A 21,304-nucleotide genomic window follows, 5' to 3' on the forward strand; every position below is an offset into this window, starting at 1 on the left:
CTAATTTCTAAGCAAAAATTCCAATTTAAAATATTATGTCTATTTAAATTTCAGATTTAGTAAAATGATTTATGTGATTTATGTGAGATGTTGTCAGCTTGGTGATCAGGTTTCTAGAGAGTTACAGATTCTGTTTTTCAGATTAAAAGATGAAGCCACAAACATTTTATATGAAAATATACAAAAATATATTATTCGGCCATAAAAAAGAGTGAAATTTAGTTATTTGCAGCAACATGGATGGAACTGGTGGTCATTACGTTAAGCAAAATAAACCAAGCACAGAAAGACAAATATCACATCTTCTCACTCATATGTGGGAGCTAAAAAAGCGGGTTTCAAGATGATACAGTATAGATTGGTGGTTACCAGAGTCCAGGAAGGGTAGTGGGGAAGGCGGAGTGTAGAGAAGCTGATTAATGGATGCAACTATATAGTTTGATAAAAGAAATAAGGCCTTGTGTTAGATAGATCAGTATAGTGACTACAGCTTACAGCCATCTATTGTACCTGTCAAAATAGCTAGAAGAGAATAAGTCAAAGTTTCTAGCATGAAGAAAAGACAAATATTTAAGGTGATGGATATCCCAACTACACTGATTTGGTATTTACAAATTACATGAATGTGTTAAATTATCACATGTATCCCAAAACTATGTAAACTATTATGCATCAATAAATTTTTAAAAAAATTAAAAAACATATACAAAAAGTTATCATTAGTAAGTGACAGTATATCTTGACTACAACTAAATAATGATTGAGGAAAATAATTTTGTTTGGTAAGACTGAATGATTCACCACGGCAATTCAAGAGCAGTGGTTGCCATAAAAGTATCTTGAAAGCATTATTTAAATAGTGGAACACTTTCCTGATGATAGATGTAAACAATGTATATCAAGTTCAGTCTAACTATTAAAGGCTAAAATAAGAGAAACATCAAGTAGTATTTTGCTGTAAAGAAACACAAGTAATAAGCACATTTTTTGATGAAGGGACCCAAATTATTTCTGTAATGGGATTTGGCATAACGAGCATATTTGACAAATCATATCTCTATTCTACAAAATGACATAAAGGAAAATTAGTATTCAGATTCTCAATTATTGTAGAGAAAGTAGCATAACAGATTTATTAGGTCAAAAAAGTGTGAAAATGAAATTAATCAATGAGAGCAAGATTGCTTAAAAGTACATCATTTTTCACTTTCAAGGAGATAGCATATGTGATTGTTCACCCAAAGAGCATATTGTGGAAATTTTAAAAGAAAAATCATTCCTAATCATTTTTTTCATCAATTCCAGTATGTTCTGGCTGTCATTTACTTTTTCAGGTAAGAGTGGAAGATGGAACTGGAAAGAAAAGAAAAAATTGGATAAATATTTATTTTTCTATATTTTGGTATATGTTTTAGTATCACTTTCACCAGTTATTCTTATTTCACTTATTTTGTCTGTGAAATGTTAGCATCATGGATTAATAAGGTATTTTCCTCATGCATTTTTATGTATGTCATATATGCCACAGCATTTGTTTTTTATAGTTTTCTGTTACTTTGAATTTGCAGGCTATATATACTGAACATTTTGGGAAGCCAATAGAAAATGATAGTGACGAAGTAGAAGAGAGAGCTGAGAATTTTCCACGAACATCTGAAATTCCTATATTTTTAGGAACTCCTGAAGCTGTGAAAGCATCTGAGTCATTGGAGAAAATAAAATTCCCTAAAACCCCACCGTTCGAAATGTAGGATTTTAATTAATAACTACTGTTAAATTATCTGTGTGTTGAATTAGATAAATAACTGATAGGAATAGTAAAATGCCTAGTACCTGTAACTTTAACAAGTTTTTATTATGTAGTATTTCAGACATACAAAGAAGAGAAAGACTAATATAACACACCTCCATTTACCCTCACCCTGTTTTAACAATTATTAATACCCTGCTATTCTTGTTTCATAGACCCTCTTCCCCATTTTTCCTGCAACATTTAGCTGAAGATGGCATAAATCCCATGTACTTATAAAGCAATAGTGTGTAGATTTAAGATTTTTCCAAAGGATAAAGAAAATTTAAAATATCAAGCTAAGCCTAGCATAGTGGCATGTGCCTGCAGTCCCAGCTATTTGGGAGGCTAAGGGAGGAGGATTCCTTGAGCCCAGGAATTTGAATCCAGCCTGAGCAACATAGTGAGACTCTATTAAAAAAAAAAAAAAGTCAAGCTAAAAAGCTGTTGTCACATATGGTAGAATGTAGACTTATCATCAATTAATGTTCCGTCAGTCATTTCTTCATGTGTTGTAGTGTCTGAAGCAAGACTTGCCATTTCTATTAAGCAAGCTCTTTAGGCATAAATATCTCTCACATGATTATTAAATTTTGGAAACCACATATTTGTAGTTTGCAGCCAAGAAAATAGTGCTGTACTTCACCTTTCTGTTTAGTCCATCCTCTTCCTTAACACTGAACCCTGAGGTTTCTCTAAAACATGTCAAGCAGATTTCACATCAGGGTTGTTTTGCATCAGACCTGTGCTCTACTTCCGCATTTTAAATTGCTAATAAGAGTTATTGATTTGAATGTCATGCTGTTGACTCAAGCGCAGCGCATTCAAAATGGAACCTGTCATCAAACCTGAGAACTGTGAAAGAATGTGAGCTCATACGCTAAAACCTCTCTCCATGGATGCGAAAACTATGATCTGTAAAGTTAAGTGACTCATTCACAGTAATAGAGATAGTTATGGCAGTATCATCAGATTTCTATTAAATTTAACAAACACTTAACAAAATGTGCAAGGCACTGCTCTAGACATTTTATAAATACTGCTCATTTAATTTTCACACCAACCTTATTAGCTGTAGGTACATTATTATCCTTATTTTACAGAAGAGGAAACAGAATCACAGGTGATACAACGAATCAACATTAGAATAGAAATTTAAGCCCAGGCCGTTCTGGCTCTAGAATCCATGCTTTTAACCACTGGTATAAACTGTCTTGTCTAATTATTTTTCCCAAATCATATTATAATTGAACTTCCTTATACATCACTGTAATGGCTGGCTTCTCATCAACACTAAAATCTTGTCACTGGCATTCAAAATCTTGAAGACAGCACAGTGTCAAGGTTAAGAGCTTGGACTTTGAATCGGGATTGCTGCATTCACATGCTACTTCTGGCACTTATTATTCTTTTAAGCAAATCATTTAACCTTTCTATGCTTCAAAATTCCCTACTGTAAAATAGAAATGATAGTAATAGTACCTATTTCATAGGGTTCTTGTGAAGAATAAGTAAGTTATGCCTATGGAAGAACCTAGAATAGAGCCAGACAGTATATTCGCAGTAGGTTTTCATAGTTATTATCCCCAAATTGATTGTTCTACTTTATTTAACATTAGTCTTTACCTCATACAATCCTTTCTCCATAGGATTGTCACTTCAATAACTACTTCCTACGTTTCCCTACTGTGCTAATTCTCACCTCTATGCTGTTGCTTATGATGCTTACCAGTATTCAGTGTTTAATAATAGATTTTTAACATTTTGATGATTTCTTATTTCTCAGTAACAGAAATAGAAATGCAGTACCTGAAGTTCAAACACAAAAGGAATCCCCTGGACTTTCTTTTCTTATGAGTTATACTTCTAGATCACCTGGATTGAATTTATTTGATTCTTCTGTATTTGATACAGAAATCTCGTCAGATCAGGTAATATGAGAAGCCAAAAGTTTTATTTCTAAAAATTGTGCTCTGGAACTTTGAGTAATTTTAGTTCTTTAATACAAAAGTCTTGGGGCAGATTATCAACAGAAGCATTTAAAAAAAATTCTGAGTATTGATGGTATGACAAAGTTCTCTATTACCTTTTTGTTTTCAACTTCGAATGCCTCATATTGACATCTGCTCATTAAAAACGGATCTCAGGATAGGGATAATTTAAATTACAGCTAAAGGCAGTTTAAAAAATGAATTTGACTTTATAGTTAATATATCTAACTTTCAGACAAAGTAGAATTCTCAACACAAAAATGTTCCATATTATAAATTGGTCTTTTCAACTACATGTGTATACACAGCAGCATTATCACTGGTTAATTTTAAAAGACCTAATATTGGTTTCTACTGTTCAGTGATATGAATCATGATAAAGTGCTTATTTCTATATGTAGAAATTAAAGCTGAAAACTGAGACATGCTTTATTCAAAAAGTAGAAACAATACAGTGTAGTGGTTAAAACTAGACTCTGAAGCCAGACCACTGAGGTATGTACCAGATGTGGGATTTTGGGTAAGTGGCTTGGTTTCCTTATCTGTAAAATGAAATAATAACTATAATCATAGGGTTTGTGAGTATTAGAGTTTATACACATAAAGCACTTGGAAAAGTATCAACCACTTAATAATCCTACATAAGTATCAATGTGATATGAGTAATATTGTTATTGCTCATTTAAGTTAATTATATTTAGCCAATTTTATGTGGATTAGAATATTTTATTTGCATATCTCTGACATTAAATTGTTGAAATTACAAATTTATTGATGGATGATATAGTAACATACATGTTATAGTATTTTACATCTTCAACTTTTGTCTCATTTTTTATTTAAAAGCTTATTTTAAAAACAAGTAATTCCTAGGAGTATGCTGGGCATGAGTTACTTAATTCTCATTTACAATAATAACATGAATGCAAAATGTATGTATATAAATTTAACAGGAAACATGTATACTTTGAATAAGGAAAACTACAAAACTACTGAAAAAAGTTAATGAATACATAAACACATGCAGTACTTGTATAGGAAGAAAATATTGTAAAGATAAATTTCTTCCCAATACAATTTATAAATACAGTCCAATTCAAATCTAATTATAATCCTGACAAGATTATATTTAATTTTTTGTTTTGTTTTTGTGGTGGTGGGATTGGGAAAGGAGATTGGTAAAATAATTAATAACTGTCCTGGGGGAAAGTGGTCAAGAATAATCAAGAAAACATTGAAAATAAGATTGATGATAAATTAAAATGAAATTCTAAAAAATCTACCCCAAAAGGCAGAAAAGAAACAATAAAAAACATACACACGGTTGTGCACATGTACCCTAGAATTTAAAGTATAATAAAAAAATACACACAGTAAAAAAATCATAAAACAAATTTTACACCAAAGAATGTGCTTTTTAATAATTACATTGTGTGAATGGGCTAAACACTCATTAAAAGACAAAGATTGTAAGAATGGAGAAAAAAAAAGCAAGACCCAAATATAAGCTATCTATAAGAAACATACTTTAAATATAAAGGCAAAGACAGGTTGACAGTAAATGGATGGAAAATGATGTATCATGAAAACTAAGCATTAGAAGGTCACAATGGCTATATTAATATAATTTCTGGTAGTCTTAAAGAATATTACTAGAAATGAGAGGAACATTTCATAAAGATAAAAAAGTCAGTTCATAAGGGAGATATAACAGTCACAAATGTGTAAAGCCTAATAACAGCTTCAAAATACATGAAACAAAAAGTGACAGAATTAAAGGGAAAAATAGACAAAAATTCAAACATAGAGGTTTTTAATACTCCTCTTTTAGCAGCTGGTAGAATTAGACAAAACAATCAGTAAAGATCTTTAATAAGATCTGAATAACATCATCAATCACCTTGATCTAATTGACCTTTATAGTACATCACATCCAACAATGGCAGCATATATATTCTTTTCATGTTCTGATGGTACCTTCAGCAAGATACACCATATTCTGGGCCATAAAATGAGTCTTAATGAATTTAAAAGGATTGAAATCAGAGTATGTTCTCTGACCACAGCGGAATTAAATTAGAACTCAATGTGATATCTAAGAAAATCCTAAATATGTAGGCCATAGATCAAAGAAGAAATCATGAGATAAATCAGAAAAAAAATTTTATTTATTTATTTTTAGGTTTTATGGGTACATAGTAGATGTATATATTTATGGGGGTAGGTAAGATATTTCGATACAGGCATGCAATGTGAAATAATCATATCATAGAAAGTGAGGGTATCCATCCCCTCAAACATTTATTCTTTGTCCTACAAACAATCCAATTATACTCTTTTAGTTATTTTAAAATGTACAATTAGATTTTTTGACTATAGTCACCCTATTGTGCTATCAAATACTAGGTCTTATTCATTCTTGCTATGTTTTTTGTACCCATTGACCATTCCCACCTATCCCCAATCCCCCATCCCCCAACCTTTCCCAGCCTCTGGTAATCATCCTTCTAGTCTCTATCTCCATGAGTTCAATTGTTCTTATTTTTAGGTCCCACAAATAAGTGAGAATATGCAGTTTGTCTTTCTGTGCCTGGCTTATTTCATTTAACATAATGACCTCCAGTTCCATCCATGTTGTTGCAAATGACAGGATCTCATTCCTTTTTTCCTTTCTTCCTGTCTTCCTTTTAGTGAAGGTGATTTTCTCTGATGGTGTAATTTAATTTCTTCCTTTTTATTTTTGGTGTATCCATTGTCTGTTTCTTGATTGAGGTTACCATGAGGCTTGAAATTCTATCTTTTTTTTTTTTTTTTGAGACACATCTTACTCTCTCACCAGGCTGGAGTGCAGTTGGCGCAATCTCAGCTCACTGCAACCTCCACCTCCCGGGTTCAAGTGATTCCCCTGCCTCATCCTCCTGAGTAGCTGTGACTACAGGTGCGTGCCACCACGCCTGGCGAATTTTTTTTTTTTTTTTTGTACTTTAGTAGAGATGGGGTTTCACCATGTTGGCCAGGATGGTCTCCATCTCCTGACCTCATAATCTGCCTGCCTTGGCCTCCCAAAGTGCTGGAATTACAGGTGTGAGCCACTGCACCCAGCCTGAAATTCTATCTTTTAACCCATTATTTTAAATTGATGACAACTTAACACAAATTACATAAACAAACATGCAAAATAAAGCTAATAAAAACTCAACACTTTAACTTAATCCCCTGGCATTTTAGCTTTTTGCTGTTTCTCTTTATGTCTTACTGTACTGTCTGTGTCATGGAAAGTTGTTGTAGTTATTATTTTTGCTTGGTTCATCAGTCTTTCTACTTAAAATAAGAGTAGTTTACACATCACAATTACAGTGCTATAATATTCTGTTTTTCTATGTGCTTACTATTATCAGTGAGTTTTGTACCTTCAGTTGATTTCTTCTTGCTGACTAACATTGTTTTCTTTCAGATCAAAGAACTGCCTTTAGCATTTCTTATAGGACAGTTGTGTTGATGAAACCCCTCAGCTTTTGTTTGTTTGGGAAGGTCTTTATTTCTCTTCATGCTTGAAGGATATTTTTGCCAGATGTACTATTATAGTGTACGAGTTTTTTTCCTTCAGCACATTAAATACGTTATGCTACTCTCTCCTGGCCTGTATGGTTTCCACTGAAAAGTCTGCTGCCAGAGATATTGGAGCTCCATTGTATGTTATTTATTTCTTTTCTCTTGCTGCTTTTAGGATCCTTTCTTTATCCTTGACCTTTGAGAATTTGAGTATTAGTTGCCTTGAACTAGTCTTCTTTGGGTTAAATCTGTTTGGTGTTCTATAACCTTCTTGTACTTGAATCTGGCTATCTTTCTCTAGGTTTGGTAAGTTTTCTATTATTATCTCTTTGAATAAATTTTCTACTCCCGTCTCTTTCTCTATCGCCTCTTTAAGGCCAGTGACTCTTAGAGTTGCCCTTTTGAGGCTATTTTCTAGATCTTGTAGGTGTGCTTCATTCTTTTTTATACTATTTAAAATCTCCTCTGACTATGTATTTCCAAATAGCCTGTTTTCGAGTTCACTAATTCTTCTGCTTGATTAATTCTGCTATTAAGAGACTCTCATGAACTGTTCAGTATTCTGGTTGCATTTTTCAACTCTAGAATTTCTGCTTGATTCTTTTTAATTATTTAAATCTCTTTGTTAAATTTATCTGATAGAATTCTGAATACCTTTTCTTGTTATCTTGAATTTCTTTGAGTTTCCTCAAAACAGGTATTTTGAATTATCTGTCCGAAAGGTCATGTATCTCTGTTTCCCCAGGACTGGTCCCTGGTGATTTTTCTAGTTCATTTGGTGAGTTCATGTTTTCCTGGATGATCTTGATGCTTATAGTTGTTGTCGGTGTCTAGGCACTGAAGAATTAGGTATTTACTGTAGTCCTTGCAGTCTGGGCTTGTATGTGCCTGTCTTTCTTGAGGAGGCTTTCCAAGTGTTCAAATGGACTTGGGCTCCAAGTCCAATAACCCTGTGGTTTTTGCAGACTCAGAGAGTACAGCCTTGATGGTCTTGGATAAGATCTGAAAGAATTCTCTGGATTACCAGGCAGAGACTTGTTATTTTCCCTTGCTTTCTCCCAAACAAATGGAGCCTCTCTCTCTGTGCTGAGCTGCCTGGAGTGGGGGCAGGTGTGATGCAAGCACACCTGTGGCCATCTCGACTAGGACTGCACTCAGCCATACCTGAAGCCAGCACAGCATTGGGTCTTGGCTAAGGTCTTCTGTAACCACTACCTGGCTACAACCTATGTTCACTGAGGGCCCTAAAGCTCTGTGATCAGCAGGTGGTGAAGCCAGCCAGATTTGTGTCCATCCCTTCGGGTGGCTAGATCCTCTGGCCCTGGGCAGGTCCAGAGACGCTGTCTAGGAGTTTGGGATTGGAGTCAAAAACCTTAGTAATTTGCCCAATGTTCTATTCTACTGTGGCTAAGCTGGGACTGAAACGACAATACAAAGTCCTTGCTGCTCTTCTTTCCCTTTCCACAGGCAGAGGAGCCTCTCCCTGTGGCCCCCACCACCATCAGTTCATGGTGGAGGTCTGCCAGGACACTGCTAATGTCCACTCGAAGCCCAAGGGCTCTTCAGTGAATGATGCCAGGCATGGGACTCACTCTTCAGGGCAGTGGGCTCCCCTCTGGCCCAGGGAAGGTCCAGAAATGCTGTCCAAGAGCCTAGGCCTGGACCCAGGGACCCCAAAATCATGCTTGTTCTACCCCATTGTGGTTGAGCTGGTACCTAGTGTGCAAGATAAAATGCCCTTTACTTTTTCCTCTGCTTTTCTTAAACAGATGAGGTCTTTTACCATAGTCACCACAGCTGAGAATGTGCTGGGTCACAACTGAAAACAGCACCTCTCAGAGCCCAAGGCCCACAGCATACTACCTGGGTATCACTGCTGGTTATTCAGGGCCCAAGGGCTCTTTATTTAGCGGGTGATGAATTCTACCAGGAATGGGTCCTTCCCTTCAAGGCAGTGGGTTCCCTTTTAGGAAAGATTTTAAACTGCATTATGAAAATCCAGCCTATCAAAAATTATGGGATGTTGCCAAAGCCAGAGCAAAACAATAGCTTTAAATAATTTAACTAATAATTACATAATTAATAAAAAAGAAGAAAGGCCTAAAATCAGTGACTTAAGATTTCATTTTGAGAATCTAGAAAAAGAAGAACTAAGCAAACCTGAAGTAAAATGAAGAAATAAAATAGTAAGAGAAATCAGTGAAATGGGAAAACAAACAATAGAGAAAATTAATAAAGTCAAAGTTGATTATTTGAAAATAATTGACAAAATTGACAAAATCCCTATATTAAGAGTGAAAGAGTGGATGTAATTATAAATCCTAAACATTATGAAACAGATTGGTGAGGGAAACTTACTTTCTAAATATTCAAACATCCTATAAAGCTAGAGTAATAAAAGGCATGATAATGGTTTCAAGGACTGATTGATCAATGGTATGGGCTAGAAAGTCTTGAAACCAAAGAGTTTACAATGTGATAATGATAGACTACAAATTAATAAGGGTAAAATAGGCACTCATCTTACACTGTACATCAATAGAAGTTACAGATGCATTAAATTATATGGGAAAATGTTAACCACAATATATTTCATTGGAAATATAGGTGAATATTTACCAAATCTTAGGAGGAAGGATTCTCTAAGCATGAAAACGGTGGAAGAAGAAGCAAAAGAAAATAATTGGGTTTGATTACATACAAAATCTAAACTTCTTTTTTTAAATTATGCTTTAAGTTCTAGGGTACATGTGCACAACGTGCAGATTTGTTACATAGGTATACATGTGCCATGTTGGTTTGCTGCACCCATCAACTCATCATCTACATTGGGTATTTCTCCTAATGCTATCCCTCCCCCAGTGCCCCACTCCCTGACAGGCCCCCGTGTGTGATATTCCCCACCTGTGTCCGTGTGTTCTCATTGGTCAATTTCCACCTATGAGTGAGAACTTGTGGTGTTTGGTTTTCTGTCCTTGTGATGGTGTGCTGAGAATGATGGTTTCCAGCTGCATCCATGTCCCTGCAAAGAACATGAACTCATCCTTTTTATGGCTGCATAGTATTCCATGATGTATATGGGCCACATTTTCTTAATCCATTCTATCATTGATGTACATTTGGGTTGGTCCCAAGTCTTTGCTATTGTGAAGAGTGCTGCAATAAACATACATGTGCATGTGTCTTTATAGTAGCATGATTTATAATCCTTTGGGTATATACCCAGTAATGGGATTGCTGGGTCAAATGGTATTTCTAGTTCTAGATCCTTGAGGAATCACTACACTGCCTTCCATAATGGTTTAACTACACTCCCACCGACAGTGTAAAAATGTCCCTATTTCTCCACATCCTCTCCAGCATCTGTTGTTTCCTGACTTTTAATGATCACCATTCTAACTGGCATGAGACGGTATCTCATTGTGGTTTTGATTTGTATTTATCTAATTACCAGTGATGAGCATTTTTTTCATGTGTCTGTTAGCTGCATAAATGTCTTCTTTTGAGAAGTATCTGTTCATATCCTTTGCCCACTTTTGTTGTTGTTTTTTCTTATAAATTTGTTTAAGTTCTTTGTAGATTCTGGATATTAGTCCTTTGTCAGGTGGGTAGATTGCAAAAATTTTCTCCCATTCTGTAGGTTGTCTGTTTATTCTGATGATAGTTTCCTTTGCTGTGCAGAAGCTCTTTAATTTAATTTATTCCATTTGTCTATTTTGGCTTTTGTTACCATTGCTTTTGGTGTTTTAGTCTTGAAGTGTTTGTCCATGCCTATGTCCTGAATGGCATTGCCTAGGCTTTCTTCTAGGGTTTTTATGGTTTTAGGTCTAACATTTAAGCCTTTAATCCATCTTGAGTTCATTTTTGTATAAGGTGTAAGGAAGGGATCCAGTTTCAGCTTTCTACATATGGCTAGCCAGTTTTCCCAGCACCATTTATTAAATAGGGAATCCTTTCCCCATTTCTTGTTTTTGTCAGGTTTGTCAAAGATCAGACGGTTGTATATGTGTGTTATTTCTGAGACCTCTGTTCTGTTGCATTGGTCTATTTGTCTGTTTTGGTACCAGTACCATGCTGTTTTGGTTACTATAGACTTGTAGTATAGTTTGAAGTCATGTAGTGTGATGCTTCCAGCTTTGGTCTTTTCGCTTAGGATTGTCTTGGCTAAGTGGGCTCTTTTTCGGTTCTGTATGAACTTCAAAGTAGTTTTTTCCAATTCTGTGAAGAAGGTCATTGGTAGCTTGATGGGGATAGCATTGAATCTATAAATTACCTTGGGCAGTATGGCCATTTTCACGATGTTGATTCTTCCTATCCATGAGCATGGAATGTTCTTCCATTTGTTTGTGTCCTCTTTTATTTCATTGAGCAGTGGTTTGTAGTTCTTCTTGAAGAGGTCTTTTATATCCCTTGTAAGCTGGATTCCTAGGTATTTTATTCTCTTTGTAGCAATTGTAAATGGGAGTTCACTCATGATTTGGCTCTCTGTTTGTCTGTTATTGGTGTATAGGAATGCTTGTGATTTTTGCACTTTGATTTTGTATCCCAAGACTTTGCTGAAGTTGCTTTTCAGCTTAAGGAGATTTTGGGCTGAGACGATGGGGTTTTCTAAATATACAATCATGTCATCTGCAAACAGGGACAATTTGACTTCTTCTTTTCCTAACTGAATACCCTTTATTTCTTTGTCTTGCCTGATTTCCCTAGCCAGAACTTCCAACACTATGTTGAATAGGAGTGGTGAGAGAGGGCATCCTTCTCTTGTGCCAGCTTTCAAAGGGAATGCTTCCAGTTTTTGCCCATTCAGTATGATATTGGCTGTGGGTTTGTCATAAATAGCTCTTATTATTTTGAGATACATTCCATCAATACCTAGTTTATTGAGAGTTTTTCATGAAGGGGTGTTGAATTTTGTCAAAGGCCTTTTCTGCATCTATTGAGATAATCATGTGGTTTTTGTCATTGGTTCTGTTTATGTGATGGATCACGTGTATTGATTTGCATATGTTGAGCCAGCCTTGCATCCCAGGGATGAAGCCAACTTGATTGTGGTGGGTAAACTTTTTGATGTGCTGCTGGATTTGGTTTGCCAGTATTTTATTGAGGATTTTTGCATCAATGTTCATCAGGGATATTGGTCTAAAATTCTCTTTTTTTGTTGTGTCTCTGCCAGGCTTTGGTATCAAGATGATGCTGGCCTCATAAAATGAGTTAGGGAGGATTCCCTTTTATTCTATTGATTGGAATAGTTTCAGAAGGAATGGTGTCAGCTCCTCTTTGTACCTCTGGTAGAATTCAGCTGTGAATCTGTCTGGTCCTGGACTTTTTTTGGTTGGTAGGCTATTAATTATTGCCTCAATTTCAGAATATGTTCTTGGTCATTCAGAGATTCAACTTCTTCCTGGTTTAGTCTTGGGAGGGTGTATGTGTCCAGGAATTTATCCATTTCTTCTAAATTTTCTAGTTTATTTGCGTAGAGGTATTCTGCCTTCATTTCGTTATTTATCCAGTAGTCATTCAGGAGCAGATTGTTCAGTTTCCACGTAGTTGTGGGGATTTGAGTGAGTTTCTTAATCCTGAATTGTAATTTGATTGCACTGTGGTCTGAGAGACAGTTTGTTGTGATTTATGTTCTTTTACATTTGCTGAGGAGTGTTTTACTTCCAATTATGTGGTCGATTTTAGAATAAGTGCAGTGTGGTGCACTTATATATATATATTCTGTTGATTTGGGGTGGAGAGTACTGTATAGATGCCTATTAGGCCCACTTGGTGCAGAACTGAGTTCAAGTCCTGGATATCCTTGTTAACTTTCTGTCTCGTTTATCTGTCTAATATTGACAGTGGGGTGTTAAAGTCTCCCATTATTATTATGTGGGAATCTAAGTCTCTTTGTAGGTCTCTAAGGGCTTGCTTTATGAATCTGGGTGCTCCTTATTGGATGCATATATATTTAGGATAGTTAGCTCTTCTTGTTGAATTGATCCCTTTACCATTTCGTAATGGCCGCCTTTGTCTCTTTTTATCTTTGTTGGTTTAAAGTCTGTTTTACCAGAGACTAGGATTGCAACTCCTGCTTTTTTTTTGCTTTCCATTTGCTTGGTAGATCTTCCTCCATCCCTTAATTTTGAGCCTCTTTGTGTCACTGCATCTAAGATGGGTATCCTGAATACAGCACACTGATGGGTCTTGACTCTTTATCCAATTTGCCAGTCTTTTTCTTTTAATTGGGGCATTTAGACCATTTGCATGTAAGCTTAATATTGTTATGTGGGAATTTGATCCTGTCATGATGTTAGCTGGTTATTTTGCCTGTTAATTGATGCAGTTTCTTCATAGCATCGATAGTCTTTACAATTTGGCATGTTTTTGCAGTGGCTGGTACTGGTTGTTCCTTTCCATGTTTAGTGCTTCCTTCAGGAGCTCTTGTAAGGCAGGCCTGGTGGTGGTGACAAAAATCTCTCATCATTTGCTTGTCTGTAAAGGATTTTATTTCTCCTTCACTTATGAAGCTTAGCTTGGCTGGATATGAGATTCTGGCTTGAAAATTCTTTTCTTTAAGAATGTTTAATATTGGCTGCCACTCTCTTGTGGCTTGTAGGGTTCCTGCCGAGAGATCCGCTGTTAGTCTGATGGGCTTCCCTTTGTTGGTAACCCGACCTTTCTCTCTGGCTGCCCTTAACATTGTTTCCTTCATTTCAACCTTGGTGAATCTGACAATTATGTGCCTTGGGGTTGCTCTTCTCAAGGAGTATCTTTGTGGTGTTCTCTGTATTTCCTGCATTTGAATGTTGGCCTGCCTTGCTAGGTTAGGGAAGTTCTTCTGGATAATATCCTGAAGAGTGTTTTCTAACTTGGTTCCATCCTCCCCATCACTTTCAGGTACACCAATGAAACGTAGATTTCATCTTTTCACATATTCCCATATTTCTTGGAGGCTTTGTTAGTTTCTTTTTACTCTTTTTTCTCTAATCTTGTCTTTTTGCTTTATTTCATTAATTTGATCTTCAATCAGTGATGTCCTTTCTTCCACTTGATCGAATCCGCTATTGAAGCTTTTGCATGTGTCCCGAAGTTCTCATGCTGTGGTCTTCAGCTCCATCAGGTCAAAGTCTTCTCTACACTGTTTATTCTAGTTAGCCATTCGTCTAATCTTTTTTCAAGGTTTTTAGCTTCCTTGTGATGAGTTAGAACATGTTCCTTTAGCTTGTAGAAGTTTGTCATTACTGACCTACTGAAGCCTACTTCTGTCAACTTGTCAAAGTAATTTTCTGTCCAATTTTGTTCCGTTGCTGGCAAGGAGCTGCAACCCTTTGGAGGAGAAGAGGTGCTCTGATGTTTGAAATTTCCAGCTTTTCTGCTCTGGTTTCTCCCCATCTTTGTGGTTTTATCTATCTTTGGTCTTTGATGTTGGTGACCTACAGATAGGGTTTTGGTGTGGATGTCCTTTTTGTTGATGTTGGTGCTATTCCTTTCTGTTTGTTAGTTTTCCTTCTAACAGTGAGGCCCCTCAGCTGCAGGTCTGTTGGAGTTTGCTGGAGGTCCACTCCAGACCCTGTTTGCCTGGGTATCACCAGTGGAGGCTGCAGAACAGAGAATATTGCAGAACGGTAAATATTGCAGAACATTAAATATTGCTGCCTGATCCTTTCTCTGGAATCTTTGTCCCAGAGGGGCACCTACCTGTTTGAGATGTCTGTTGGCCTCTACTGGGAGTCTCCCAGTCAGGCTACATGGGGGTCAGGGACCCACTTAAGGAGGCAGTCTGTCCATTCTCTGAACTCGAACGCCATGCTGGGAGAACCACTGCTGTCTTCAGAGCTGTCAGACAGGGATGTTTAGGTCTGTAGAAGTTTTCTGGTGCCTTTTGTTCAGCTGTGCCCTGCCCACAGAGGTTGAACATATAGAGGCAGTAGGTCTTGCTGAGCTGTGGTGGGCTCTGCCAGTTTAAGCTTCCTGGATGCTTTGTTTACCTACTCAAGCCTCAGCAATGGTGGATGCCCCTCCCCCTGCCAGGCTGCAGCCTTGCAGGTCGATTTCAGACTGTTGTGCTAGCAGTGAGCATGGCTCCATGGGCATGGCACCTGCCGAGCCAGGCACAGGAGGGAATCTCCTGGTGTGCTGGTTGCTAAGACCTTGGGCGAAGTGCAGTATTTTCCAGGTACAGTCTGTCACAGCCTCCCTTGGCTAGGAAAGGGAAATCCCTCAACCCCATGCCCTTCACAGGTGAGGGGATGCCCCGCGCTGCTTTGGCTTGCCAACTGTGGGCTGCACCCACTGTCCAACCAGTCCCATTGAGATGAACCAGATACCTCAGTTGGAAATGCAGAAATCACCTGTCTTCTGCGTCAATCTCGCTGGGAGCTGCAGACTGGAGCTGTTCCTATTTGGCCATCTTGGAGGCAACCTCCAAATCTAAACTTCTATATGTTAAAAAATTTTAAGGGCAAAATGACAAAGATGTAAAATGTTTGCAATAAGATTGCAAAGAATTAATTAACATCTCTAGAATATAAAGTGCTTATATGTACCAATAAGTAAAAAAATTACTTTCTCAATAGAAAAATGAGCAAAGTCCATTTGACAAATAGATACTTCACTGAAAAAGAAATTCAAGTGGCTTATAAAATCTATGAGAAAACAGATTTCCTTATTAACTGTCAAAGAAAAATAAATGTGCATAACAGTGTTCATTCAGGTGTGACTTTTATATAAGAAACAAAGTTGGGACAACTTACATGTCCAGTATAAAAGGATGGTTGAAACTGTCTGGTTTGTCTATTTGGAGGAATATTATCGAGCCATGAAAAGAGTCAGATTTTAGAAGAATAATGACATGGACAAAAGCTCATGATGCAATGTGAAGAGGAAAAGAGTGCACAGAAAACAATGCTGTCATGATCTCATTTTTTTAAAAAGCCTGTTTACTGAGAAAATAGACTTTTGGCAGCAAAACTTGATCTGAACTGACGTGAAGCTATCCACTTTCTGTTACTTTTCTAGGCAAAAAACAAAACAAAACCAAACCAAGAACCTGATTTGTTAAAAGCTTTCAGGATAAAGCAAAAGATCATATTAAATTCTAAAGTAAGAGCTATCTTTAGTACAGTGTATTTTGCCTGAATCAAATCAACAGACCTTATTTTAATATAAATAAATGACAGGTTTTGAAGATAGATCTTTTTAAGTATAAGAGTGTGCTATATAAAGGTACCATATGTCTACTTCAATTCTGTGTATTAGAAGAACTAGGCTTTAGATTCAAATATGTATACTGTATATACTGATTTCACAAGTAATATGTAATGAAAATTATTTTCCAGTTTAATGAACATTATTCTGCAAGAAATCTAAATCCTCTGTCATCAGAGCAAGAGATTGGTAAGTTGTTTGAAGTTTGCTACATTTAAAAACATGTTAACTCGTTAGTATAGTGTTTAGTTTCTCTAACTTATTTTCTTAGGTGCTCAATTTATTCTTTAGAAATTACTGTTACTTCTGCACTACTCACTGATATTATTTTCTTTCTTTTTTTAAAGCAATTTGCTTTTCTCACTACTCTATTAAAACTTACTTTCTCCAAGGTTATTGACCTCCCAATTATCAAACATTATGGGTATCTTGTATTTATTATCATATTAAGACTGTTTGCAACATTCGATATAGTTGATTATTTCCATCGTTTTTCTGTAATTTTTGGATTTCCTTTTCTCTCTTTGATACTTTTAATTGGATATTCTTTCTTTATTTTTCCTTTGATTGATTAATTCATTCAACATATGAATATAAATGTGTATGTGTATTATATTTTTTGTATCAGGTATGCTTTTGGGCTCTGGTGACAGAACAGTGGACAAGGATGAAAAATTTTCATATGGTTTATGTTCTAGTGTGAGAAACTGAAAATAGACAAATAAATCAATGTATAATTTATCAGATAGTACACTAAACAACAATTGTTATGGACTTGAATAGTCAGACTCACATATTATGATTTTTAATCTAATATTACCTTTATGTTATAGAATGATACAAGATAAGAGATAATGGTAGGTACAGCATCCTTGTTTCATTGAAAGGATCACCAACTACCCAAGTAATACACCTTCTTTTGCCACTGCCACCCAAGGAACATGTCAGGCTGCTGTGGACAAAAGGCATATTTCATGTAGGTCACCTTGACACAAGAGAGATGTAACTTCAATTTCACACCAGTCTTTTATACTTTTCTAGTCATGACGCCCAAGGCCTGTATGCTAACTCATAGCTCCTCTAATTCAGGTGCAGTCTCACACAGCAGACTAGATAGATAAAACATTCTATGTTTACCTTAATTCTGTGAAAACAGTGCTGTGGGAAGTCAGGCTTCAAGTTCATTTTTCCAGGTGGGCTTGAATCTGCCCAGGCTTGATGTTAACGCTTTACTTATTATTGGTGATAAACACTATGCAGCAAAGTAATGTATAGTAAGGGAAATGGGGAATACTTGGATTGGGAAAGTGATTGCTGTATTGCAAGGGAGTCAGGAAAGGCATCACTAAAAGTCAACATTGAGCAGAAGGAGGTGCAGATACAAGCTACTGGGAAAAGTGTTCCAAGCAAAGGGCAAAAAAGTCTTGAAATGGGAACATACCCAGTATGTTCACTGAAAATTAGTTAAATTGGTATGCTTTGTGGAATAAGGAAGGAGAGACTGGTGGGAGATTAAATCCAAGAGTGGATAGAGCAAATCATGTGGGACCTGTAGATCATTAAGGACTTTGGGGGTTTTTTTCTGAGTGAGATGGAAAGCCTCTGGAAGGTTTTAAGTAAAGGACTGAAGTGATCTGACAGGTTTTAAAAGGGTTATTCTGGCTGCTATGTGGAGAACAGGCTATGGAAACAAGGGCAAAAGCAGGGAAAGGTCAGGAAGCTATAAAATGACACAAAGTGAGAACTGATGAGTAGTAGTAGAAGTGGTGAGAAGATGTCAGATTTTGGTTACAAAGTGTTCTGAAGATAGAGCTGGAAGAATTTGCTTATGGACTGGATATAAGGATTGAGAGAGAGAAACAAGGATTGTGCCGTGGTTTTGACATGAATAACTTGGAATGGAGTTGCCATTTATAGAAATATGGAAGGCTGTAAGAGTAATTTGAGATTGAGGAGCCAGGGGTTTCATTTAGGAAGTGTTTTAATTGAAAAGCCTATTTATTAGATATCTAAGTGAAAGTAAAGTAGGAAATTGTACATGTGAATTTGGAATTCAGTGAGATGGAGACACAGATTTTGGAATTTTTATAAATGGTATTTAATGCTATGAGATCAGAATGAATCTACCAATTGTATTTATTAAATGTCTACCACCTAAAAATTTAAATCTATTTACATCCTCTTTTTTGAGACAGAGTTTCACTCTTGTTGCCCAGGCTGGAGTGCAATGGCACGATCTCGGCTCACAGCAACCTCCACCTCCTGGGTTCAAGCGATTCTCCTGCCTCAGCCTCCCGAGTAGCTGGGATTACAGGCACCCACCACCATGCCCAGCAAATTTTTTGTATTTTTGGTGGAGACGGGGTTTCACTATGTTGGCCAGGCTGGTCTCAAATTCCTGACCTCAGGCGATCCACCCACCTCCACCTCCCAAAGTGCTGGGATCACAGGTGTGAGCCACCGTGTGCAACCCACATCCTCTTTTTTGACACTCTCATTCATTTGACACTCATTCACTTCAGTGTTTTCAAATATACTACATACAGATAATGACCAAATTTATATCTTGCTGCACTAACTTCTAAACTCTAGGACCTTATTTCTGATTGTACAGTTTAAATGTCTTCAGACATCTTTTGACATTAAAAACTCAGTGTAGCTGAAATCAAACTTGTTCTCCTTCTGATGTCCCTGATGGTATCTCCATTATTCTAGCTTTTAATGTTTGGAGCATAGTAACAATTTTAACTTCTCTCTGTGACTGTGACTACATTCAACTATTCATCAAGTTCTGTCAGTTCTCTCTCTTAAATATTTATTTTTATTTCTATTTTCATGGAAACCATTATATTTCAGAGTCTTACTATTCACTTGGACTGTTACAATAACATCCTAATTGGTGTTTTCCGTTTTTCAGCTTACGTATAGATCACAGCTTACTTAATTAACCTTCAGTGCCCATAATGTTGGCCATATCGTCACTGCCCTAATCAGATACCTTCAAGTGACTCCCCCATTGACTATCAAATTATGCTTCTACTTTTCTAATTTAGCTCCAACTACCTGTTTTGTTTTTTATTGGTATATAGTTGTACATATTTATGGGGTCCATGTGATATTTTCATACCTGCATACAATGTGTAATGATCAAATCAAGGTAATTGGAATATCCATCACCTCAGACATTTATCATTTCTTTGTGTGGGGAACATTCCAAATCTTCTCTTCTAGCTATGTCAAAATATACTATAGATCCTTGTAAACCATACTACTACTCTAGAACTTATTCTTAAATTCCATACTAGAACTTATTCCTTTCATCTAACTGATTTTTATACTCATTAACCAATCTCTATTCATCCCCCAACATACCTCTTAAGCCTTTTATCTTATAAGAGTAACCTGCGCTTTGACCAGACTCTGGAACTCAGTGTGTCTCAAGTATGCCCACAATTTCTTACCTGCTTTTTACTGCTTGCAGTCCTCAGCTTGTATCTCTATCTTTCAAGATAGAATTCTTTTCCATAATACCTTTTATTTATCCCCTCAACCTTCTTTTTCAAAAAGATCTCTCCCTCTCTTTTCTGAATATCTCTTCTTTTTTATACTTTTTAGCATTCTACCATCATTATTTATAAATAGATACAAAGTCTTCTCTAGATCACAGGTTTTTTGAGGGCAGGGATTTTTAAATGTACCTTTGAATTCCCCACAGCACCTATAATGCTGCCTTGCACAGTAATGTGTTCTTTTATTTACAGTGATCATATGAGTTTTATGAAGACTTCATATGAACTTCTTGTGAAATTAAAAACAAAATCAAATTCATTTATTCAAAAGGAAATTCAAGATTTTAGTTCTTTTTGGATCTGTGTTTCCATTATACCTATTTTTCTTTAAGTCATATGGATGTGTACTGAGAAATACACATAGTCAAAAAAAATAAAGTGAGAAAGGGAGAAGGGAAGAACACAAGTATCTGGTAGTCAGTCTGTCCATCTATCCATCTGTCTGTCCATCCATCCATCTATCCACCCATCTTATTGCTGGTTGGTTTGGTTCTATTTAGGGTGAAATAACTGAGATGTTTAAAAATAAAAATAAAGTTATTAAATATATGAAAGTTTAAAAAATATATGAAACATTCAAAGTGATGCAAAGTAAATTATTTTGCTTAATATGCTATTTGATTAATTCTATATAAAAATAGATATTTTAAAAGACTTGTTTCAAGTACATATTTGATTACTGTAGATTCAAAATTATTTAATAATTTTAAGAGTTAGGATGTTGAAAATATATTTGTATATTTATAATTTTATTAATAAGTAATATAATAAATTAAGAACAGTATTTTTCCTTAATGGCAATTCTGGGCTTCATCAACCAGAGCTACATTTAAAGCTTATTTTAAAAATTCCTTTTGGAACTCTTTTTAATGTTCTGTCAGTTTCCTTGAACAATGCCATGGACAGTATATTGTAGTGACTCAATAAATAATAGTTGAATAAGTTTAACTTATACAGTATCTCTCAGATTCAGCATTTTTTCCTCCATTACCATCGCTATGATTATAGATAAGGTCAGCCTTTCATTACGTCTTTACTGGACAATGGACTTTTATTTTATTTTGGTTAGTCCCACTTCTAGACTCTCTTGTTCCAGCCTTTATACCTATTCTCTCCTGAATAATACTTACACAGCAGTTCAAATCATGTCATATCTCTGCTTGAAAATCTTCAATGAATTCTTGTTATCTACTAAATAAAGTCCAGATTCC

The 21,304-nt window shown here is 36.0% G+C and overlaps 2 protein-coding genes across 7 annotated transcripts in view; both read left to right on the forward strand.

Moving 5' to 3' along the window:
- The window catches only part of DHRS7 (dehydrogenase/reductase 7), a 977,513-nt gene that overhangs the window by 674,325 nt on the left and 281,884 nt on the right, over positions 1–21,304 (forward strand). The gene's annotated exons all lie outside the window — the stretch shown is intronic.
- The window catches only part of C7H14orf39 (chromosome 7 C14orf39 homolog), an 81,135-nt gene that overhangs the window by 58,312 nt on the left and 1,519 nt on the right, over positions 1–21,304 (forward strand). For all 6 annotated transcript variants that reach the window (XM_050797798.1, XM_050797794.1, XM_050797792.1 and 3 more), the window contains 3 exons: positions 1,569–1,747; positions 3,576–3,720; positions 16,656–16,713. In XM_050797798.1, the coding sequence (XP_050653755.1) occupies positions 1,569–1,747; positions 3,576–3,720; positions 16,656–16,713 (382 nt within the window). The remainder of the gene's footprint in view (positions 1–1,568; positions 1,748–3,575; positions 3,721–16,655; positions 16,714–21,304) is intronic.

Source organism: Macaca thibetana, chromosome 7 (genome assembly GCF_024542745.1).
Source record: "Macaca thibetana thibetana isolate TM-01 chromosome 7, ASM2454274v1, whole genome shotgun sequence".
NCBI classification, from domain to species: domain Eukaryota; kingdom Metazoa; phylum Chordata; class Mammalia; order Primates; family Cercopithecidae; genus Macaca; species Macaca thibetana.